Source organism: Leuresthes tenuis, unplaced genomic scaffold, assembly GCF_036924035.1.
Source record: "Leuresthes tenuis unplaced genomic scaffold, fLeuTen1.0.hap1 SCAF_22, whole genome shotgun sequence".
Lineage (NCBI taxonomy): Eukaryota > Metazoa > Chordata > Actinopteri > Atheriniformes > Atherinopsidae > Leuresthes > Leuresthes tenuis.
Window position 1 is genome coordinate 7,560,726 of NW_027325376.1, and position 24,240 is coordinate 7,584,965.

At 43.8% G+C, this 24,240-nt stretch overlaps 1 protein-coding gene across 1 annotated transcript; it reads right to left on the reverse strand.

The window, feature by feature from the left end:
- Positions 1-14,989: 14,989 nt before the first annotated feature.
- Positions 14,990-17,881, reverse strand: LOC140282299 (uncharacterized). Its single transcript, XM_072376885.1, has 6 exons — positions 17,836-17,881; positions 17,322-17,710; positions 16,685-16,746; positions 16,061-16,595; positions 15,883-15,947; positions 14,990-15,104 (listed from the first exon to the last, which is right to left on the reverse strand). Exons 1-6 carry the CDS (start codon positions 17,879-17,881, stop codon positions 14,990-14,992), a joined length of 1,212 nt encoding a protein of 403 aa, XP_072232986.1.
- Positions 17,882-24,240: the final 6,359 nt, after the last annotated feature.

A 24,240-nucleotide genomic window follows, 5' to 3' on the forward strand; every position in this document is an offset into this window, starting at 1 on the left:
GGGAGCTGAGGTTGTTGTTGGGGAAGCTGTTATTGTTGTTGGAGCTGTTAATGTTGTGGTGGGAGCTGAAGTTGTTGTTGGTGTAGCTGTGGTTGTTGTTGGGGCTGCTGTTGTTGGGGCCACTGTTGTTGAAGCAACTGTGGCGGTTATGGTTGGGGTAGCTGTTGTCGTTGTCTGGGCAGCTGTTGTTGTGGTGTGAGTTCCGGTTTTTGTTGGAGCAGCTGTGGTCGTTGTTGGGGTAGCTGTTGTCGTTGTTGGGGTATCTGCTGTTGTGGTGGGAGCTGTTGTTGTTTTATGAGCTGGTGTGGCGGTTGTTGTTGGAGCTGTGGTTGTTGTTGGGGTAGCTGTTGTCGTTATTGGGGCAGCTGTTGTTGTGGTGGGAGTTGCAGTTGTTATTGAATCAGTTGTGGTGGTTGTTGAAGCAGCTGTGGTTGTTAATGGGGAAGCTGTTGTTGTCGGAGCTGCTGTGCTTGCTGTTGGGACTGTTGTGATAGTCGTGGGGGCATCCGTTTTTGTTGTAGATTCAGTTGTGGTTATTGTTGGTGCAGCTGCTGTTGTTATTGGAGTTGCAGTGGACATTGTAGAAGTAGCTGTGGTTGTTGGGGAAGCTGTGGTTACTGTTGGGACTGTTGTGGTAGTCGTGGGAGCATCCGTTTTTGTTGTGGGTTCAGATGTGTTTATTGTTGGTGCAGCTGTTGTTGTTGTTGTTGGAGTAGCTGTGGTGATATCTGAAGCAGCTGTGGTTGTTGGGGAAGCTGTTGTTGGAGCTGGTGTGGCGGTCATTGTGGGAGCTGTGGTTGTTGGGGAAGCTGTTGTTGTTGGAACTGTGGTTGTTATTGGGGAAGCTGTTGTTGTTGTTGCAGTGGTTGTTGGGACCGCTGTTGTTGAAGCACCTGCGGCAGCTGTCATTGGGGAAGCTGTCATTGTAGTTGGGGTAGCTGTTGTCGTTTTTGGCGCATCTCTTTTTGTGGTGGGAGCTGAGGTTGTTGTTGGGGAAGCTGTTATTGTTGTTGGAGCTGTTAATGTTGTGGTGGGAGCTGAAGTTGTTGAGGTGGGAGCTGACGTTGTTGTTGGTGTAGCTGTGGTTGTTGTTGGGGCTGCTGTTGTTGGGGCCACTGTTGTTGAAGCAACTGTGGCGGTTATGGTTGGGGTAGCTGTTGTCGTTGTCTGGGCAGCTGTTGTTGTGGTGTGAGTTCCGGTTTTTGTTGGAGCAACTGTGGTCGTTGTTGGGGTAGCTGTTGTTGTTGTTAGAGTATCTGTTGTTGTGGTGGGAGCTGTTGTTGTTGTATGAGCTGGTGTGGCGGTTGTTGTTGGAGCTGTGGCAGTTATTGTGGAAACTGTGGTGGTTGTTGAAGTAGCTGTGGTTGTTGTTGGGACTGTTGTGGTTGTCGTGGGGGCATCCATTTTTGTTGTAGGTTCAGTTGTGGTTATTGTTTTTGCAGCTGCTGTTGGTGTCGTTGTTGGAGTAGCTGTGGTGGTTGTTGAAGCAGCTGTGGTTGTTGGGGAAGCTGCTGTTGGATCTGGCGTGGCGGTTGTTGTTGGAGCAGTTGTGGCGGTTGTTGGGGAAGCTGTTGTCATTGTTGGGGTAGCTGTTGTTGTGGTGGCAGTTGCTGTTGTTGGAGCAGGTGTGGTGGTTGTTGAAGCAGCTGTGGTTGTTGTTGGGGTAGCTGTTGTCGTTATTGGGGCAGCTATTGTTGTGGTGGGAGTTGCAGTTGTTATTGAATCAGTTGTGGTGGTTGTTGAAGCAGCTGTGGTTGTTAATGGGGAAGCTGTTGTTGTCGGAGCTGCTGTGCTTGCTGTTGGGACTGTTGTGATAGTCGTGGGGGCATCCGTTTTTGTTGTAGGTTCAGTTGTGGTTATTGTTGGTGCAGCTGCTGTTGTTATTGGAGTTGCTGTGGACATTGTAGAAGTAGCTGTGGTTGTTGGTGCAGCTGTTGTTGTTGTTGTTGTTGGAGTAGCTGTGGTGATATCTGAAGCAGCTGTGGTTGTTGGGGAAGCTGTTGTTGGAGCTGGTGTGGCGGTCATTGTGGGAGCTGTGGTTGTTGGGGAAGCTGTTGTTGTTGGAACTGTGGTTGTTATTGGGGAAGCTATTGTTGTTGTTGCAGTGGTTGTTGGGACCGCTGTTGTTGAAGCACCTGCGGCAGCTGTCATTGGGGAAGCTGTCATTGTAGTTGGGGTAGCTGTTGTCGTTTTTGGGGCATCTCTTTTTGTGGTAGGAGCTGAGGTTGTTGTTGGGGAAGCTGTTATTGTTGTTGGAGCTGTTAATGTTGTGGTGGGAGCTGAAGTTGTTGTGGTGGGAGCTGAAGTTGTTGTTGGTGTAGCTGTGGTTGTTGTTGGGGCTGCTGTTGTTGGGGCCACTGTTGTTGAAGCAACTGTGGCGGTTATGGTTGGGGTACCTGTTGTCGTTGTCTGGGCAGCTGTTGTTGTGGTGTGAGTTCCGGTTTTTGTTGGAGCAGCTGTGGTCATTGTTGGGGTAGCTGTTGTCGTTGTTGGGGTATCTGCTGTTGAGGTGGGAGCTGTTGTTGTTTTATGAGCTGGTGTGGCGGTTGTTGTTGGAGCTGTGGTTGTTGTTGGGGTAGCTGTTGTCGTTATTGGGGCAGCTGTTGTTGTGGTGGGAGTTGCAGTTGTTATTGAATCAGTTGTGGTGGTTGTTGAAGCAGCTGTGGTTGTTAATGGGGAAGCTGTTGTTGTCGGAGCTGCTGTGCTTGCTGTTGGGACTGTTGTGATAGTCGTGGGGGCATCCGTTTTTGTTGTAGATTCAGTTGTGGTTATTGTTGGTGCAGCTGCTGTTGTTATTGGAGTTGCAGTGAACATTGTAGAAGTAGCTGTGGTTGTTGGGGAAGCTGTTATTGTATTTATAGCTGTTGTTGTCAATGGGGAAGCTGTTGTTGTTGGAGCTGCTGTGGTTACTGTTGGGACTGTTGTGGTAGTCGTGGGAGCATCCGTTTTTGTTGTGGGTTCAGATGTGTTTATTGTTGGTGCAGCTGTTGTTGTTGTTGTTGGAGTAGCTGTGGTGATATCTGAAGCAGCTGTGGTTGTTGGGGAAGCTGTTGTTGGAGCTGGTGTGGCGGTCATTGTGGGAGCTGTGGTTGTTGGGGAAGCTGTTGTTGTTGGAACTGTGGTTGTTATTGGGGAAGCTGTTGTTGTTGTTGCAGTGGTTGTTGGGACCGCTGTTGTTGAAGCACCTGCGGCAGCTGTCATTGGGGAAGCTGTCATTGTAGTTGGGGTAGCTGTTGTCGTTTTTGGCGCATCTCTTTTTGTGGTGGGAGCTGAGGTTGTTGTTGGGGAAGCTGTTATTGTTGTTGGAGCTGTTAATGTTGTGGTGGGAGCTGAAGTTGTTGTGGTGGGAGCTGAAGTTGTTGTTGGTGTAGCTGTGGTTGTTGTTGGGGCTGCTGTTGTTGGGGCCACTGTTGTTGAAGCAACTGTGGCGGTTATGGTTGGGGTAGCTGTTGTCGTTGTCTGGGCAGCTGTTGTTGTGGTGTGAGTTCCGGTTTTTGTTGGAGCAACTGTGGTCGTTGTTGGGGTAGCTGTTGTCGTTGTTAGAGTATCTGTTGTTGTGGTGGGAGCTGTTGTTGTTGTATGAGCTGGTGTGGCGGTTGTTGTTGGAGCTGTGGCAGTTATTGTGGAAACTGTGGTGGTTGTTGAAGTAGCTGTGGTTGTTGAAGTAGCTGTGGTTGTTGTTGGGACTGTTGTGGTTGTCGTGGGGGCATCCATTTTTGTTGTAGGTTCAGTTGTGGTTATTGTTTTTGCAGCTGCTGTTGGTGTCGTTGTTGGAGTAGCTGTGGTGGTTGTTGAAGCAGCTGTGGTTGTTGGGGAAGCTGCTGTTGGATCTGGCGTGGCGGTTGTTGTTGGAGCAGTTGTGGCGGTTGTTGGGGAAGCTGTTGTCATTGTTGGGGCAGCTGTTGTTGTGGTGGCAGTTGCTGTTGTTGGAGCAGGTTTGGTGGTTGTTGAAGCAGCTGTGGTTGTTGTTGGGGTAGCTGTTGTCGTTATTGGGGCAGCTATTGTTGTGGTGGGAGTTGCAGTTGTTATTGAATCAGTTGTGGTGGTTGTTGAAGCAGCTGTGGTTGTTAATGGGGAAGCTGTTGTTGTCGGAGCTGCTGTGCTTGCTGTTGGGACTGTTGTGATAGTCGTGGGGGCATCCGTTTTTGTTGTAGGTTCAGTTGTGGTTATTGTTGGTGCAGCTGCTGTTGTTATTGGAGTTGCTGTGGACATTGTAGAAGTAGCTGTGGTTGTTGGTGCAGCTGTTGTTGTTGTTGTTGTTGGAGTAGCTGTGGTGATATCTGAAGCAGCTGTGGTTGTTGGGGAAGCTGTTGTTGGAGCTGGTGTGGCGGTCATTGTGGGAGCTGTGGTTGTTGGGGAAGCTGTTGTTGTTGGAACTGTGGTTGTTATTGGGGAAGCTATTGTTGTTGTTGCAGTGGTTGTTGGGACCGCTGTTGTTGAAGCACCTGCGGCAGCTGTCATTGGGGAAGCTGTCATTGTAGTTGGGGTAGCTGTTGTCGTTTTTGGGGCATCTCTTTTTGTGGTGGGAGCTGAGGTTGTTGTTGGGGAAGCTGTTATTGTTGTTGGAGCTGTTAATGTTGTGGTGGGAGCTGAAGTTGTTGTGGTGGGAGCTGAAGTTGTTGTTGGTGTAGCTGTGGTTGTTGTTGGGGCTGCTGTTGTTGGGGCCACTGTTGTTGAAGCAACTGTGGCGGTTATGGTTGGGGTAGCTGTTGTCGTTGTCTGGGCAGCTGTTGTTGTGGTGTGAGTTCCGGTTTTTGTTGGAGCAACTGTGGTCGTTGTTGGGGTAGCTGTTGTCGTTGTTGGGGTAGCTGTTGTCGTTGTTGGGGTATCTGCTGTTGTGGTGGGAGCTGTTGTTGTTTTATGAGCTGGTGTGGCGGTTGTTGTTGGAGCTGTGGTTGTTGTTGGGGTAGCTGTTGTCGTTATTGGGGCAGCTGTTGTTGTGGTGGGAGTTGCAGTTGTTATTGAATCAGTTGTGGTGGTTGTTGAAGCAGCTGTGGTTGTTAATGGGGAAGCTGTTGTTGTCGGAGCTGCTGTGCTTGCTGTTGGGACTGTTGTGATAGTCGTGGGGGCATCCGTTTTTGTTGTAGGTTCAGTTGTGGTTATTGTTGGTGCAGCTGCTGTTGTTATTGGAGTTGCTGTGGACATTGTAGAAGTAGCTGTGGTTGTTGGGGAAGCTGTTATTGTATTTATAGCTGTTGTTGTCAATGGGGAAGCTGTTGTTGTTGGAGCTGCTGTGGTTACTGTTGGGACTGTTGTGGTAGGCGTGGGAGCATCCGTTTTTGTTGTGGGTTCAGATGTGTTTATTGTTGGTGCAGCTGTTGTTGTTGTTGTTGGAGTAGCTGTGGTGATATCTGAAGCAGCTGTGGTTGTTGGGGAAGCTGTTGTTGGAGCTGGTGTGGCGGTCATTGTGGGAGCTATGGTTGTTGGGGAAGCTGTTGTTGTTGGAACTGTGGTTGTTATTGGGGAAGCTGTTGTTGTTGTTGCAGTGGTTGTTGGGACCGCTGTTGTTGAAGCACCTGCGGCAGCTGTCATTGGGGAAGCTGTCATTGTAGTTGGGGTAGCTGTTGTCGTTTTTGGGGCATCTCTTTTTGTGGTGGGAGCTGAGGTTGTTGTTGGGGAAGCTGTTATTGTTGTTGGAGCTGTTAATGTTCTGGTGGGAGCTGAAGTTGTTGTGGTGGGAGCTGAAGTTGTTGTTGGTGTAGCTGTGGTTGTTGTTGGGGCTGCTGTTGTTGGGGCCACTGTTGTTGAAGCAACTGTGGCGGTTATGGTTGGGGTAGCTGTTGTCGTTGTCTGGGCAGCTGTTGTTGTGGTGTGAGTTCCGGTTTTTGTTGGAGCAGCTGTGGTCGTTGTTGGGGTAGCTGTTGTCGTTGTTGGGGTATCTGCTGTTGTGGTGGGAGCTGTTGTTGTTTTATGAGCTGGTGTGGCGGTTGTTGTTGGAGCTGTGGTTGTTGTTGGGGTAGCTGTTGTCGTTATTGGGGCAGCTGTTGTTGTGGTGGGAGTTGCAGTTGTTATTGAATCAGTTGTGGTGGTTGTTGAAGCAGCTGTGGTTGTTAATGGGGAAGCTGTTGTTGTCGGAGCTGCTGTGCTTGCTGTTGGGACTGTTGTGATAGTCGTGGGGGCATCCGTTTTTGTTGTAGGTTCAGTTGTGGTTATTGTTGGTGCAGCTGCTGTTGTTATTGGAGTTGCAGTGGACATTGTAGAAGTAGCTGTGGTTGTTGGGGAAGCTGTTATTGTATTTATAGCTGTTGTTGTCAATGGGGAAGCTGTTGTTGTTGGAGCTGCTGTGGTTACTGTTGGGACTGTTGTGGTAGTCGTGGAAGCATCCGTTTTTGTTGTGGGTTCAGTTGTGTTTATTGTTGGTGCAGCTGTTGTTGTTGTTGTTGGAGTAGCTGTGGTGATATCTGAAGCAGCTGTGGTTGTTGGGGAAGCTGTTGTTGGAGCTGGTGTGGCGGTCATTGTGGGAGCTGTGGTTGTTGGAGAAGCTGTTGTTGTTGGAACTGTGGTTGTTATTGGGGAAGCTGTTGTTGTTGTTGCAGTGGTTGTTGGGACCGCTGTTTTTGAAGCACCTGCGGCAGCTGTCATTGGGGAAGCTGTCATTGTAGTTGGGGAAGCTGTTGTCGTTTTTGGCACATCTCTTTTTGTGGTGGGAGCTGAGGTTGTTGTTGGGGAAGCTGTTATTGTTGTTGGAGCTGTTAATGTTGTGGTGGGAGCTGAAGTTGTTGTTGGTGTAGCTGTGGTTGTTGTCGGGGCTGCTGTTGTTGAAGCAGCTGTGGCTGTTGTTGTTTGGGGAGCTATTGTTGTTGTTGGGGCAGCTGTTGATGTTGTGGTGGGAGTTTCTGTTGTTATTGGAGCAGCTGTGGTTGTTGTTGGGGAAGCTGTTGTTGGGACAGCTGTAGTTGAAGCAGCTGTTATTGTTGTAGGAGCTGTTGATGTTGCTGTGGGAGCTTCAGTTGTTGTTGGGGCCGCTGTATTTGATGTAGCTGTGGCGGCTGTTGGGGAAGCTGTTATTGTTTTTGGAGCTGTTGATGTTTTGCTGGGAGCTGCAGTTGTTGTTGGAGCAGCTGTGGTTGTTGTTGGGGAAGCTGTTGTTGTTGGAGCTGGTGTGGCGGTTTTTGTTGGAGCTGTGGCTGTTATTGCGAAAGCTTTTGTTGGGGCAGCTGTTTTCGCTGGAGCTTCTGTGGTTTCTGTTGGGACTGTTGTGGTAGTTGTGGGTGCATCTGTTGTTGTTGTGGGTTCAGTTGTGGTTAATATTGGTGCTGCTGTTGTTGTTGTTGTTGGAGTAGCTGTAGTGTTTGTTGGGGAAGCTGTGATTGTTGTTGGAGCTGCTTTCGCAGTTGTTGTTGGGGAAGCTGTTGTGGTGGAGGATGCTGTGGTCGTTGAGGCAGTAGCGGTCATTATTGACGTAATTGTGATCGTGTCCGTTGTCGTGGGCAAAACTGTGGTTGTTGCTGGGGCGGCTACAGTTGTTATAGGGGCCCCTGTGGTCATGGGAGAGACTTGCTTTAAATCAGTAATGGAACATAAATCTTTTAAACTTTTGATTGATTCTCGAATCTGGTTTACATCTTCCTTTTTTTTCGTTTGTCAGTTTTTTTTCAACATACCAATGCACTTGTCTTTAGATTAAAAGAAAAAAAAGAAAAAAATATGAATATAAGAAAAAGATGGTTTGAGTCTGAAAAGATTTTGTTCTGAACATTTACAAGTACAAATTATGAGAAACCTCACAGAATACATGATGCTTTTAATTTGAAATTGAAATAAGGATTTTTTTAGCTCTCACTGCGAAGAAAAATTCATGCTCCCCCACAAGTGGATTTCCAACTCATAAAGTTGGAGGAACTGTTACCAGTCCTGACCTTGAAATTAAATGTTACTTTTGCCTTTTGATACCAATAACATTAGAACATTTGCCCAAATATACCATCCTAATATGATGATATCTGTAGTAATAAACCATTTATTAGCATTTCAGTCAGTTTATGGCTCACTTTTGTTAGGAGTGCACGTTTTAAAGACACGTGTCACGTGCACTCCTAACAGATCAACATACCACGGTGCAACTGATCAGTGATGTTCTTGACACACTTTATTAATTACTCAGTTTTCTTTGTTTTGTATTATCCTAACTCTGTAATGTCTTATGTCTTTCAATGGAACAAATAAATAAATAAATCATAAGTTACCTGTTAGTATTACAAAAATTGTAAAGATCCATCCAACAACCATTCTGAAATCTTTTGAATCTGCAAAAGAGTATTTTAATCATTAAAGTAACACATCAAAAGCTTTCAATGTAGTTAGTAGAAGCATATATTTCCTTACAATGTTTGAACCCCTTTAGGCATAGATATTTTTTTTAAATCTACAAATAAATATTTGTAGCATTCAACCACAATTCAGTGTGATTGTATATTGCTCTGAATTGTAAGTATCTGAATGTACAGCATACATAACTGAACATGCAATATCTAATATGTGCTGTATTATTTGGCCATATTTTAGGCCTTCATATCTCATGATAGTCTAAATTTTAAAAGTTTTTCAACCTATACTACAGCTGTTAAAACCACAAAATAGAGATAACTATAAAAACATGAAAAGTATATATCAATCAATCAATCAATCAACATTTACAACAACCAGAATTGGACCAAAGTGCTTCACAATTCCAGAAATAGATTTAAAAGTACTCCTCCACTCCTCCACTTGGGGAAGGATCTCATTCCCGACCAGGAGAGAGCATTCCACCCAAGTGGAGAAGTTCAAGTATCTCGGGGTCTTGTTCACGAATGAGGGACGAATGGAACGTGAGATTGACGGGCGGATCGGTGCGGCGTCTGCAGTGTTGCGGGCTCTGCACCGACCCGTCGTTGTGAAGAAGGAGCTGAGCCAGAAGGCGAAGCTCTCTATTTACTGGTCAATCTACGTTCCCATCCTCACCTATGGTCACGAGTTGTGGGTAGTGACCAAAATAACGAGATTTGCGAATACAAGTGGCCAAAATGGGTTTCCTCCGCAGGGTGTCTGGGCTCTCCCTTAGAGATAGGGTGAGAAGCTCAGTCATCCGGGAGGGGCTCGGAGTAGAACCGCTGCTCCTCCGCATTGAGAGGAGTCAGATGAGGTGGCTCGGGCATCTGGTGAGGATGCCCCCTGGACGCCTCCCTGGTGAGGTGTTCCGGGCACGTCCCACTGGGAGGAGACCCCGGGGAAGACCCGGGACGCGTTGGAGAGACTATGTCTCTCGGCTGGCCTGGGAACGCCTCTGCGTCCCCCTGGAAGAGTTGGAGGAAGTGGCCAGGAACAGGGACGTCTGGGTTTCTCTGTTAAAGCTGTTGCCCCCGCAACCCGACCCTCGGATAAGCGGCAGAGGATGGATGGATGGATTTAAAAGTAGATTATATATAACACAAGACAACAACAAAAAGGTGAGCCACAGCTTCAGTGAAAAGCCAGTTCAAATAAGTATGTTTTTAATTTGGCTTTGAACTGAGGTAGGTCAGTGGTGGTATGTAAATCAGAGGGTAGTGTATTCCAAGATTTTCGCCACTGCGAAAGATCTGTCATCCCACTGCTTACACCTCCAGTAGAGGTGACCAGCAGACCAGCAGAGCGGAGAGCTCTGCCAGATTGGTGAAGCCTCAGGGTTTCACTTCTGTAGGGGGGTGCAAGGCCATTAACTGCGTTGAAAACAATAACAAGGTTTTAAACTGGATCCTAAATTTTACAGGTAGCCAGTGGAGGGAGTAAAGTACAGGAGTGATGTGGTCATGTTTACGGGTGTTAGTTAGGAGCATGACAGCAGCATTTTGTAACACTTGTAGGCGGTGGAGAGAAGTTTGGCTAAGTCCAATGTACAGTGTATTGCAGTAATCTAACCTTGAGCTAATGAAGGCATGAATAGCTGTATCCAGGTCACAGCGGCTCAGAAACGGCTTAACTTTTGCAAGGAGGCGAAGCTGAAAGAAGCTTGCCTTCACTACTGCATTAATTTGTGGGTCAAATTTAAGACTGGAGTCAAATTTCACTCCCAGATTTTTAACAACATTATTACAGTAGGGTGCCAGTGGACCAAGACCAGGTGTAGTACGAGGCGGGTTTGATGAGTCAAACAAAATATATTCTGTCTTGTTTTCATTTAGGGAGAGAAAAGTTTGTGATAGCCAGGTGTTAATGTCACTCGGACATTTGTGGATGGACTCCATGGCATCTGGGGAGTTTGACACAATGGGCAGATAGAGTTGTAGATCATCTGCATATAGATGAAAGGAGACATTGTGCTTTAGAATTATTGAACCTAATGGCAGGAGATATAATGAGAACAAAACAGGGCCCAAAATGGACCCCTGTGGAACGCCAGAAAACGGAGTAGCTGATGAGGAGGAGAGGTCGCTAATCATCACAGAGAAAGTTCTTCCTGCGAGATAGGACCTAAACCACTGTAGCACCGAACATTCAGGAGGGCTGTATGGGCCGATGCACAGCTCACAATCCGCTCCGCAGCACGACCAAGAGCGCGGAGATTCCCCGGCACACAGCCACGGCTCCGGATCCTCCGGCGACACGGAAGAGGTGACTCAGCGCCAGCGACAACTGGCTGGAGCCAATGGTAAGTGTGCTCTGGAGAGAGCTGCAGGTCAAAATTTCCACAATCCACGTGCAGGTTCCTCAACACAGATCCACAATCATCCAGACGAGAAGAGGCCAGGTGAACCCTGAGTTTGTCACGGACTCCTCTCTTTCCACGCCACGCACAGGTGCTTCTTGTTGCAAATCAACGCAAATTTAATTCATCACAACAAAGAGCACAGTCCACAACAAAGGAAGTTCTTCTCAACCACAGAAGACACTGCTCCTGAAATGCTTGAATGCCCTGTTTAGGGTTAGTTAGTTATTCACATCATTATGATATACACTAGCATAATGCCTGCCAAGTGATCACTTTGGCATGCCTTAAAGAAAGAATGGACAGCTGTGTCACACTTAAGCTTTTTAAACTAATTAGAGAATAATGGGCCTTTCAGAATGTGGGCTTTAAAAAGGACAGATGCTAAATTTTAAAAAGAATTGCAGATACAAGGTGAAAACAGGTTATGCAGCATTGTAGATGGCTGTGTATTATACACCCAGGCCTTCAGTGCTACCCTTCTGTTATTAATGAATAACCTTACTGTGACACTTGGACATGCTATTGTTATTTAATGTAATCGAATAGAATAGACTTTGCCGTCATCGCACACCAGGGTACATCGAAACTGTAATCAATTTGGTTTAATAATGACAGTAACTCCATTTTGTTGTTAAATAGTATGCTGTATCATAAAAGGTTGCATATCCAACATTGGTGTCATCCCCACTATAATTTTTCACTCACACAACCACAAAATGCTGATATAAAGTAAAACCAGTATAATCAAGGATCAACAGGCTTCCCTGCAGATTACAGCCTGCCTGCTGGGTCTAAATGCACATGCCACCACTGAAAGGCACAGTCAGGTCACTGGATCTCAACATCATTTTCACAACAGTCCTAACCATGCGATAATGACAATAAATATCCATCAACACTTCCCCACCAAGCTCAATGTCCATGTTATAGGACAATTGACAGCACAGTGGCCACATACATTTTTTTTCTTAACTATAGATGAGTTACAGTAGAAATATTAGAATGACCAGAGAAAGAAAAGCATAAAAAAAATCAGTTTGCCTCACATCTATGATATAGCTACAGTTTCACCTTATGTTAAACCTGTTGAGGTTTTATAAAATCATAAAATAGATTTCGACAGAACATATTGATGAACAAGAATACAATACCTGCTGGTCAATCTGTTAGTTTCTCAGCTCAGCTACGAAGCATCCTCCCATTCTTTTGCTCTGTGAACTGATAGCAAAACTTACTGTGTTGCTGTTAGAGCTTCTTTTCAAGTCATTCCGAAAATAAATATTTCTGCCTTACAGCCATTGGTGAAAGCAGTTATTTGTATGTCATGCAAATTAAACTGAATAGTTTGTCCTCATCAGCTGGACTGGCAGTGAAACAAGTTGAAGCATCATAATATGCCCTTGTATTCCTTTGCATGGTTTTCCTCTGACCATTGAGATAAGATCGATGGGATAATGGGTGCTGGGAACTATAGAGAGGCAAATATAAAGGATGTTAAAATGAGGATGTTGATTAAATATTTACTTCCAAATTTTAGCTGGGTGAAAAAAGGGCAGTAAGAGGTATGTATCCAGTAAAGACCACCCGAATTTGAAATAGAAATAACCACTGAAATCCTGGAAATCCCTTTTTTTTCACTGTATTTTCTTCATTTTCTTTCGGCTCTTCCCTTCAGGGGTTGCTGCCACAGTAAATCATCTGCCTCCATCTAACCCTATCCTCTGCATCCTCTTCTCTCACACCAACTAGCCTCATGTCCTCTTTCACGAGATTCATAAATCTCCTCTTTGGCCTTCCCACCTTAAAATCCTCCACCTTCTTTATCTGTGCTCCGTGTAAACTCACTGTTCCACTTGGGTTCTTCTCATTCACTGCCTACTACCTTCAGTTCTCGCAGTATCACACCTCTTCTTAGCTAAACTTTATCTCTGCATACACTCTTGAACTCATTCTACCACTAAGTCTCCTTATCTACTTTCCTTTGCAAATAAAGCAAGTTTGATCTTTTCTCTGAGCTCATATTTAATTTCCATGTTTACCATTGTTTTTAATTGAACAATTCCAGGATAATTTAGGGTATGAAGTCAGTCACTGAGGTTTTTTTTATGAGTGAACCTCATATAAATTAGTTACTTTCAATAAGATACTTCCAACTGTCCAAATTCTTGTCATGACCAGCATATGAAACTAAAAACAATACTTTTGCTTTCTAAATGAAGCATGATTCATTGACCCATACGGGATCAACTGCTTGTAAAAGGTAAGTTTGAAAAAATGAATGGAAACAGTGTTTGATACATGTCAGTGCTTTTAATAGAAGCATATCTAGTATTTTTTTGTTACATACACCTTCTTTACTGAGAAGAAGATCATAATTGTGATTGTGTAGATTAATGTAATTGTTATTTTAGATTTTAGTATCCTTGATCATTTTGAATAAATATAGGAACAGTAAAACAATACAATATTTTCATTATATAAATACATTTAAATATGAAAACCAATAGATTTGGTCACCCAGGACCGTATTCAGATACCTTATCAGGATTTGCCTGAAGCAGTTTTTAAGTTCATACATCAATATTCGCCTTTAATGATTATATACAGTTCGCATTTTATAATGACAGTGTGACATTTGTTTGCCACGAATATGTTATGCATGGCCTCAAATAGCTCAATGAAAAACTCTCATTACTCTCTTCATTTGTATCTAAAGTTGTTTCCTTCATCAGTCGGAATCCAGAGGAAAATATCAGGAAATTAAGGTAAAGTTCAAGGGTGCAATCAAAGGTTAGAATAGAAATAGAAATAGAAAAATACTTTTGTGCTCTTGCAATATGCTTTGTTATCAGTGTGTGAAGTGAATCATACTTTAAATTCTATATTTAGAAGTTCCTTCTGAGTCATGTCAGTATTGCAGGTCGTCAGAAGGTCTTGGATTCTTACAGCATGACCCTTCGTATTCAAAACAGTAAAACTGCACTTTTTCTAATGAGATTTCACATGAACGTATGGCTGGCTTGACAGTAACCATGACAACAGCACCATGCAGGATGCAGTGATGAGACTGATCTTGTGACTTACTCCACTTGACACTTCTGTAAATTTTAGGAAAAAGAAGACAAGGCATCATTAGAAAACTGTTCTGTGACATTGTAGAATTTTGGTCACGTTGTATGTCATTTTGATGAATGAATGATTGAACGAATATTCAATTATTCTTACGTGTGCCTTCCACAAAAATAGCATTGACGTCAATGTTGAAGGCTGTGATGTTTGGAGCAGCTCTGATCAGAACATTTGCTATTTCACTGTTGTTAGGAACAGATGCCAACGCAAATCCAAGGTCCATGTTGTTGATGATGGACCCATTGCTGCAAAAGTAATAAAATTACATTTTATTTGTACAAATTTATGATCAGCAGTCTTAAGATTTTAGCATACCAGACCATGACAAAATTACCTGAATGAAATCACAGTCAAAGCGCGGAATGAAGAGAACTGCCTTTGGTATAAAGGTTGAAGCTATAGAAAGAAAAACAACAACCAAAAAATGTGTAAGTGTTTATGCTTCATTCTAAACTTGATAACAACACAATCAGTAGAGTTTCTAGAACCAAAGATATGTTGACTCTCAATGTTGCAGTGCTCTGGCAACATTTGCTCTTTATTCTGCATGTGGAGGTGTTAGTAGAATAGTTCACCACACTTTCACAAGAGTGGTTTTCCATCTTGAAAAGTCTATATTTCGCCATCTGTCAGACTTTCGTATTCTTTTCTTGAGACTGTTTCAGGTAAAATACAAAAAAAACAAAAGGCAAAAACTTACTTAATCAATTTAGACATTAAAACTGTGATTTAGTATGAAATACAGCCTTTGAAAACTTGGCAAAATAAATTTGCTATCATAACCTACATATCCAGGGTATTTGGAAATGTTTTCCAAACTTGCTGATTTTGCAGTGTATGCTTGTTGTTCATTTCCTGATTATCAATCTAGATTCTGGGGTCAAACTGAAAGTCGATGTGTTTGCAAAATAGAAGGATATTGGACTACAAGCACTGTGACATTATAATATCACACTCAAAGAAAGACTTACTGTCGACTTCAACAGTTCAGCTCGTCTTGTAAATGCTGTAGATGATGGATTCAGCAAATCAGATGTGAATGTCTCGCCAGCTGATCTGAAAGTCAGCCGCCTCCTTGTTATTGCCTCTTCAGTTGTTGCAGATGTAGTGGTCGTAGTAGTTGTGGTTGTAGTTGTGCTAGTTGTGGTTGTAAAAGGTGTTGCAGAAGCAACAATGGTAGCTGGGCTGGTTTCAGAGGCAGTTGTGGTTGAAGCAACGGTTCCAGCACTTACAGTAGTTGTTGAAGGGGTTGTGGCATTTGAAACTGAACTTGCAGGACTTGTTGGTGTGATTGTGATGTTGGCAGCTGTAGTTGTAGCATTGGTCGTTAAGTTTGGATTAGCCGTAGAAAAAGGTGTTTCTGTCAAAAAGAAATGTAAAACTAAGATGTAAAATTCAAAGAAAATATAAACTTGATAGAGAACATCTTTTTATGATCGCAACAGTATCAGTGTGGTATACTTTATGTATGGTAAGGCAACGTACTTCTACCAGTGTTTGTCACTACTAAATTCCTCATGAGTGAGTGCATGGCAGTCGATATCCCAACAATTTGTAAAGGGATCAGAAAAGGACTATGCCATGACCTTGAAAGATGATTCAATATTGGAAAAAGAAAGCAAAGGCCTCCTTTAAACTCACTCAAAATTGTCTCAAAACATAAAACAATTTGTTGAATGAAAAGGTAAAGACATAAAAAAAAATGTTGAAAAGTAAAGAAAAAGTAAAAATGGAAATCATCATGTTTACTTACCTGTTATTGTGATAGACTCTCTTTCAATTGTAAGATTGAATTTGGCAGTGCTGGTATTTACAGCTTCTATCAAAACTTCTTGAACAGCTTTCTGGGCTGGGATTTCAGCAATTGGTGTAGTTTTATTGAACTCAAGCCCCATCTCTGCTTCAGTATTTTCCATTCGTGTTCTGCCAGCTGCTGGTCTGTAAAAACCCAGGAAATAATTACATTGAAACCCACCTAATTGAGTTTCTTGTTTTGTCATTATAAATATCAAATCTGATGAATGCTAATATCACTTAGAATGTTGAAGCAAAGGAAGTGGAACCTCCGAAAAATAAAAACTTACCTAAATTCAATGACAAAACTGCGGATGAAGAACACGCCAAATTCAGCTTTGTAGATGACATCATACTGTGACGAGAAATGACACAAAAAAGAAGAATGACTCACATTTCAGTTTCATTTGAAGTTACGTTTAACCTCTCAAAATATTAATTGAAAAGATGTTTTAACATTGCACTCACCATTGTTGTAATCTTCAGTTCAAGACTCTTAAACACTTTGCTGGTTTTGTTTTTAAGTTCTTCAACAAACGGTTCAACAAAAACTGCTTGGACAACAAATATGGGTGGGGGAGCTTCAGTTGTAGTAGTAGTAATGAGAGTAGTTAAAGAAACAGTGGTTGTTTCCAGAGCTGCTGAAGTTGTTGGTGAAGAATGTTCGGTTGTTGGTGGTTCCATAGTTGTTGTCTGTGAAGCCATTGCAGTTGATGTTCCTGATGAAGTAATTACTGGATCAGCTGTGGTTGTGGTAGTGGCAACTATTGTTGTTGGGGCAGCTGTGGTTGTAGTTGTACTAGTTGTGATTGTTGTTGGTATAGCTGTTTTAGTGGTGGGGGCATCTGTTGTTGCTGTGGGTTGTACATCGACACTATCATTGTCAATGTTGAAGGCCGTGATGTTTGGAGCTGCTCTGATCAGAACATTTTCTATTTCAGTGTTGTTAGGAACTGACGTTAATTCAAATTCAAGGTCAATGTTGTTGATGATGGATCCATTGCTGCAAAAGTAATAAAACTTTATTTCATTTGTAAAAATTCACTGTCAGCAATCTTAGGTTTTCATTACACCACACCTTAAAACACTTACCTGAATGAAATCACAGTCAAAGAGCGGAATGAAGAGAACTGCCTTTGGTATAAAGGTTGAAGCTATAGAAAGAAAAACAACAACCAAAAAATGTGTAAGTGTTTATGCTTCATTCTAAACTTGATAACAACACAATCAGTAGAGTTTCTAGAACCAAAGATATGTTGACTCTCAATGTTGCAGTGCTCTGGCAACATTTGCTCTTTATTCTGCATGTGGAGGTGTTAGTAGAATAGTTCACCACACTTTCACAAGAGTGGTTTTCCATCTTGAAAAGTCTATATTTCGCCATCTGTCAGACTTTCGTATTCTTTTCTTGAGACTGTTTCAGGTAAAATACAAAAAAAACAAAAGGCAAAAACTTACTTAATCAATTTAGACATTAAAACTGTGATTTAGTATGAAATACAGCCTTTGAAAACTTGGCAAAATAAATTTGCTATCATAACCTACATATCCAGGGTATTTGGAAATGTTTTCCAAACTTGCTGATTTTGCAGTGTATGCTTGTTGTTCATTTCCTGATTATCAATCTAGATTCTGGGGTCAAACTGAAAGTCGATGTGTTTGCAAAATAGAAGGATATTGGACTACAAGTACTGTGACATTATAATATCACACTCAAAGAAAGACTTACTGTCGACTTCAACAGTTCAGCTCGTCTTGTAAATGCTGTAGATGATGGATTCAGCAAATCAGATGTGAATGTCTCGCCAGCTGATCTGAAAGTCAGCCGCCTCCTTGTTATTGCCTCTTCAGTTGTTGCAGATGTAGTGGTCGTAGTAGTTGTGGTTGTAGTTGTGCTAGTTGTGGTTGTAAAAGGTGTTGCAGAAGCAACAATGGTAGCTGGGCTGGTTTCAGAGGCAGTTGTGGTTGAAGCAACGGTTCCAGCACTTACAGTAGTTGTTGAAGGGGTTGTGGCATTTGAAACTGAACTTGCAGGACTTGTTGGTGTGATTGTGATGTTGGCAGCTGTAGTTGTAGCATTGGTCGTTAAGTTTGGATTAGCCGTAGAAAAAGGTGTTTCTGTCAAAAAGAAATGTAAAACTAAGATGTAAAATTCAAAGAAAATATAAACTTGATTGAGAACATCTTTTTATGATCGCAACAGTATCAGTGTGGTATACTTTATGTATGGTAAGGCAACGTACTTCTACCAGTGTTTGTCACTACTAAATTCCTCATGAGTGAGTGCATGGCAGTCGATATCCCAACAATTTGTAAAGGGATCAGAAAAGGACTATGCCATGACCTTGAAAGATGATTCAATATTGGAAAAAGAAAGCAAAGGCCTCCTTTAAACTCACTCAAAATTGTCTCAAAACATGAAACAATTTGTTGAATGAAAAGGTAAAGACATAAAAAAAAATGTTGAAAAGTAAAGAAAAAGTAAAAATGGAAATCATCATGTTTACTTACCTGTTATTGTGATAGACTCTCTTTCAATTGTAAGATTGAATTTGGCAGTGCTGGTATTTACAGCTTCTATCAAAACTTCTTGAACAGCTTTCTGGGCTGGGATTTCAGCAATTGGTGTAGTTTTATTGAACTCAAGCCCCATCTCTGCTTCAGTATTTTCCATTCGTGTTCTGCCAGCTGCTGGTCTGTAAAAACCCAGGAAATAATTACATTGAAACCCACCTAATTGAGTTTCTTGTTTTGTCATTATAAATATCAAATCTGATGAATGCTAATATCACTTAGAATGTTGAAGCAAAGGAAGTGGAACCTCCGAAAAATAAAAACTTACCTAAATTCAATGACAAAACTGCGGATGAAGAACACGCCAAATTCAGCTTTGTAGATGACATCATACTGTGACGAGAAATGACACAAAAAAGAAGAATGACTCACATTTCAGTTTCATTTGAAGTTACGTTTAACCTCTCAAAATATTAATTAAAAAGATGTTTTAACATTGCACTCACCATTGTTGTAATCTTCAGTTCAAGACTCTTAAACACTTTGCTGGTTTTGTTTTTAAGTTCTTCAACAAACGGTTCAACAAAAACTGCTTGGACAACAAATATGGGTGGGGGAGCTTCAGTTGTAGTAGTAGTAATGAGAGTAGTTAAAGAAACAGCAGTTGTGTCCAGAGCTGCTGAAGTTGTTGGTGAAGAATGTTCGGTTGTTGGTGGTTCCATAGTTGTTGTCTGTGAAGCCATTGCAGTTGATGTTCCTGATGAAGTAATTACTGGATCAGCTGTGGTTGTGGTAGTGGCAACTATTGTTGTTGGGGCAGCTGTGGTTGTAGTTGTACTAGTTGTGATTGTTGTTGGTATAGCTGTTTTAGTGGTGGGGGCATCTGTTGTTGCTGTGGGTTGTACATCGACACTATCATTGTCAATGTTGAAGGCCGTGATGTTTGGAGCTGCTCTGATCAGAACATTTTCTATTTCAGTGTTGTTAGGAACTGACGTTAATTCAAATTCAAGGTCAATGTTGTTGATGATGGATCCATTGCTGCAAAAGTAATAAAACTTTATTTCATTTGTAAAAATTCACTGTCAGCAATCTTAGGTTTTCATTACACCACACCTTAAAACACTTACCTGAATGAAATCACAGTCAAAGAGCGGAATGAAGAGGATTGTCTTTGGTATAAAGGTTGAAGCTGAAGAAAGAGAAACAACAACAACAAAAAATAAGTGTTTATGGTTCATTCTAAACTTCATAACAACAGTGCAGACAGTAGACTTTTTAGAAGATATGTAGACTTTCATTGTTTCTAAGTAAATGCTCTGAAAACATTTACTTTTAATTCTGCATGTGGAGGTTTGTTGTTCATGTGTTGGTATTATAATTCACCATTCACCAAGGAGAAGTTGGCAGACAAAGAGAACTCTGTTTTAAGAAGGAAAGTTGTCTCCCCACTGATCGTTATCTTTATAGCTCCCCAAATAAGGAGATGCCTCCAAACTCAGGAGATATACCACACCTGGGCACATAGAGGATTGTATGTATGTGTGTGTGTGAGTGTCACCAAATAAAAGAGCAAGGGAGGCAACCACTCGTTGGATAACTCTTGTGAATCTGCAGAGAGAAGGTTCGTGTGTTGTTCTCCTCTTGCAAGTAAAATATTGAGGCCTCTGAGGGATTTCTTGGTTTCATACCGTTGTCTGTTAGTTAATTTTTCTAACACAGACGCAGTGCCAACAGTCTCTATTTAGTCATCTGTCCAACCATTGTGTTCTTTTCGTTTGTTATTTTTCACTGCTTTGTTATGTTTTGGTAAAACATACAAAACAAAATTACACTGTTTTAAGAAAACCAAAAAAAATAAAAGGTAAGAAAAACAATAACTCATGAATTCAGGTATTAAAACTGTGATCAGGCATAAAATACAGCCATTGTAAACATGCCACATTTCTCACATAGTTGAGACTACTGACCCTGGCTGTAATGGCTGCTTAACTCTGATATATAATTGGTCTGTGGCAGAAAAATGTTGAGATTATAACCTACATATCATAGGTATCTGGAAACATGAAAGTTTTTCTCTTCCAAATTAGTTGATTTTGAACTGTATACTTTTTTCCTATTTCCTGATGATCAAGCATGAATGTTCATGGTTAAAACTAAAAGTTGATGTGTTTGCAAGATAGAAGAATATTGGACTATAAACACTGTGACATTATAATATCTCACTCAAAGAAAGACTTACTTCTGACTTCAACAGTTCAGCTCGTTCCGTAAATGCAGTGGATGATGTATCTAACAAATCAGATGTGAAGTTCTCTCCAGGTGATCTGAAAGTCAGCCGCCTTGTTGTTCTTGCCTCAGAAGTTGTGGCAGATGAAGTGGTCAGAGAAGTTGTTGTGGATGTACTTGCAGTAGTTGTCATCGTCGTTGCAAAAGGTGTTGTAGTAGTAATGAAATCAGTAGCTGGGGTTGTTTCAGGCAAAGCTGTGGTTGTTGTTGGGGAAGATGTCATTGTGGTGCTGGCAACCATTGTTGATGGGGTAGTTGTGGATGTCGTTTGGGTAACTGTGGTAGTGGTGGCGGACGACGCTGTTGTCGTGGACAAAGTCGTGCTTGTTGTTGGGCTAGTTGTTGTTGTTGGGGTAAAAGTGGTGGTGGTCTGGGAAGATGTTGTCGTGGACAAAACTGTGGTTGATGAGGTTGTTGGCGCTAGGGTAACAGTGGTGGTCATAGGGGAAGCTGTTGTTGACATAGACAAAACTGTGGTTGTTGATGGGGTAGCTGTTGTTGGAGCTCCTGTAGTGATTATTTGGTTACCTGTGGTAGAGGTTGGAACTTCTGTGGTTGTGGTTGGAGCATCTGTTGTTGTGGCTACGGATGTGGTTGTTGTTGGGGCTGCTGTGGTTGTGGTGACATCATCTGTTGTTGTGGCTACAGATATGGTTGTTGTTGGGGCTGCTGTGGTTGTGGTGGAACCATCTGTTGTTTTGGGTGCGGATGTGGATGTTGTTGGGGCTGCTGTGGTAGTGGTGGGAGCATCTGTTGTTGTCGGTGCGGATGTTGTTGTTGTTGGTGCTGCTGTGGAAGTGGTGGGATCATCTGTTGTTGTGAGTGCAGATGTTATTGTTGTTGGTGCTGCTTCGCTTGTGGTGGGAGCATCTGTTGTTGTTGAAGATGTGGTTGTTGTTGGGGCTGTTGAGCTTGTGGTGGAAGGATCTGTTGTGGGTGCTTCTGTTGATGTTATTGAGGCAGCTGTGGTAGTGGTGGGAGCATCTGTTGTTGTGAGTGCAGATGTTATTGTTGTTGGTGCTGCTTCGCTTGTGGTGGGAGCATCTGTTGTTGGTGTAGATGTGGTTGTTGTTGGGGCTGCTGTGGAAGTGTTGGGATCATCTGTTGTTGTGAGTGCAGATGTTATTGTTGTTGGTGCTGCTTCGCTTGTGGTGGGAGCATCTGTTGTTGTTGAAGATGTGGTTGTTGTTGGGGCTGTTGAGCTTGTGGTGGAAGGATCTGTTGTGGGTGCTTCTGTTGATGTTATTGAGGCAGGTGTGGTAGTGGTGGGAGCATCTGTTGTTGTGGGTGCAGATGTGGTTGTTGTTGGGGCTGCTGTGGTAGTGGTGGGAGCATCTGTTGTTGTGGGTGCAGATGTGGTTGTGGTTTGGGCTGCTGTGGTAGTGGTGGGAGCATCTGTTGTTGTGGGTGCGGATGTGGTTGTTGTTTGGGCTGCTGTTGTTGTTGTGGGTGCGGCTGTGGTAGTGGTGGGAGCATATGTTGTTGTGGGTGCAGATATAGCTGTTGTTGGTGCTGCTGTGCTTGTGGTGGGAGCATTTGTTGTTGTGGGTGCAGATGTGGTTGGTGTTGGGGCTGCTGTGGTAGTGGTGGGAGCATCTGTTGTTGTGGGTGTGGATGTGGTTGTTGTTGGGGCTGCTGTGGTAGTGGTGGGATTATCTGTTGTTGTGGGTGTAGATATGGCTGTTGTTGGTGCTGCTGTGCTTTTGGTGGAAGCATCTGTTGTTGTGGGTGATGATGTGGTTGTTGTTGGGGCTGCTGTTGATGTTATTGGGGATGCTGTGGTAGTGGTGGGAGCATCTGTTGTTGTGGGTGCAGATGTGGTTGTTGTTGGGGCTGCTGTGGTAGTGGTGGGAGCATCTGTTGTTGTGGGTGCAGATGTGGTTGTTGTTGGGGCTGCTGTGGTAGTGGTGGGAGCATCTGTTGTTGTGGGTGCAGATGTGGTTGTTGTTGGGGCTGCTGTGGTAGTGGTGGGATTATCTGTTGTTGTGGGTGCAGATGTGGTTGTTGTTGGGGCTGCTGTGGTAGTGGTGGGAGCATCTGTTGTTGTGGGTGCAGATGTGGTTGTTGTTGGGGCTGCTGTGGTAGTGGTGGGAGCATCTGTTGTTGTGGGTGCAGATGTGGTTGTTGTTGGAGCTGCTGTGGTAGTGGTGGGAGCATCTGTTGTTGTGGGTGCAGATGTGGTTGTTGTTGGAGCTGCTGTGGTAGTGGTGGGAGCATCTGTTGTTGTGAGTGCAGATGTGGTTGTTGTTGGGGCTGCTGTGGTAGTGGTGGGAGCATCTGTTGTTGTGGGTACAGATGTGGTTGTTGGAGCTGCTGTGGTAGTGGTGGGATCATCTGTTGTTGTGGGTGCAGATGTGATTGTTGGAGCTGCTGTGGTAGTGGTGGGAGCATCTGTTGTTGTGGGTGCAGATGTGGTTGTTGTTGGGGCTGCTGTGGTAGTGGTGGGAGCATCTGTTGTTGTGGGTGCAGATGTGGTTGTTGTTGGAGCTGCTGTTGTAGTGGTGGGAGCATCTGTTGTTGTGGGTGCAGATGTGGTTGTTGTTGGGGCTGCTGTGGTAGTGGTTGGAGCATCTGTTGTTGTGGGTGCAGATGTGGTTGTTGTTGGGGCTGCTGTGGTAGTGGTGGGAGCATCTGTTGTTGTGGGTGCAGATGTGGTTGTTAATGGGGCTGCTGTGGTAGTGGTGGGAGCATCTGTTGTTATGGGTGCAGATGTGGTTGTTGTTGGAGCTGCTGTGGTAGTGGTGGGAGCATCTGTTGTTGTGAGTGCAGATGTGGTTGTTGTTGGGGCTGCTGTGGTAGTGGTGGGAGCATCTGTTGTTGTGGGTACAGATGTGGTTGTTGGAGCTGCTGTGGTAGTGGTGGGATCATCTGTTGTTGTGGGTGCAGATGTGATTGTTGATGGGGCTGCTGTGGTAGTGGTGGGAGCATCTGTTGTTGTGGGTGCAGATGTGGTTGTTGTTGGAGCTGCTGTGGTAGTGGTGGGAGCATCTGTTGTTGTGGGTACAGATGTGGTTGTTGTTGGGGCTGCTGTGGTAGTGGTGGGAGAATCTGTTGTTGTGGTTGCAGATGTGGTTGTTGTTCGGGATGCTGTGGTAGTGGTGGGAGCATCTGTTGTTGTGGGTGCAGATGTGGTTGTTGTTGGGGCTGCTGTGGTAGTGGTGGGAGCATCTGTTGTTGTGGGTGCAGATGTGGTTGTTGTTGGGGCTGCTGTTGTAGTGGTGGGAGCATCTGTTGTTGTGGGTGCAGATGTGGTTGTTGGAGCTGCTGTTGTAGTGGTGGGAGCATCTGTGTTTGTGGGTGCAGATGTGGTTGTTGTTGGAGCTGCTGTGGTAGTGGTGGGAGCATCTGTTGTTGTGGGTGCAGATGTGATTGTTGTTGGGGCTGCTGTGGTAGTGGTGGGAGCATCTGTTGTTGTGGGTGCAGATGTGGTTGTTGTTGGGGCTGCTGTTGTAGTGGTGGGAGCATCTGTTGTTGTGGGTGCAGATGTGGTTGTTGTTGGGGCTGCTGTGGTAGTGGTGGGAGCATTTGTTGTTGTGGGTGCAGATGTGGTTGTTGGAGCTGCTGTTGTAGTGGTGGGAGCATCTGTTGTTGTGGGTGCAGATGTGGTTGTTGTTTGGGCTGCTGTGGTAGTGGTGGGAGCATCTGTTGTTGTGGGTGCAGATGTGGTTGTTGTTGGAGCTGCTGTTGTAGTGATGGGAGCATCTGTTGTTGTGGGTGCAGATGTGGTTGTTGTTGGGGCTGCTGTTGTAGTGGTGGGAGCATCTGTTGTTGTGGGTGCAGATGTGGTTGTTGTTGGGGCTGCTATGGTAGTGGTGGGAGCATCTGTTGTTGTGGGTGCAGATGTG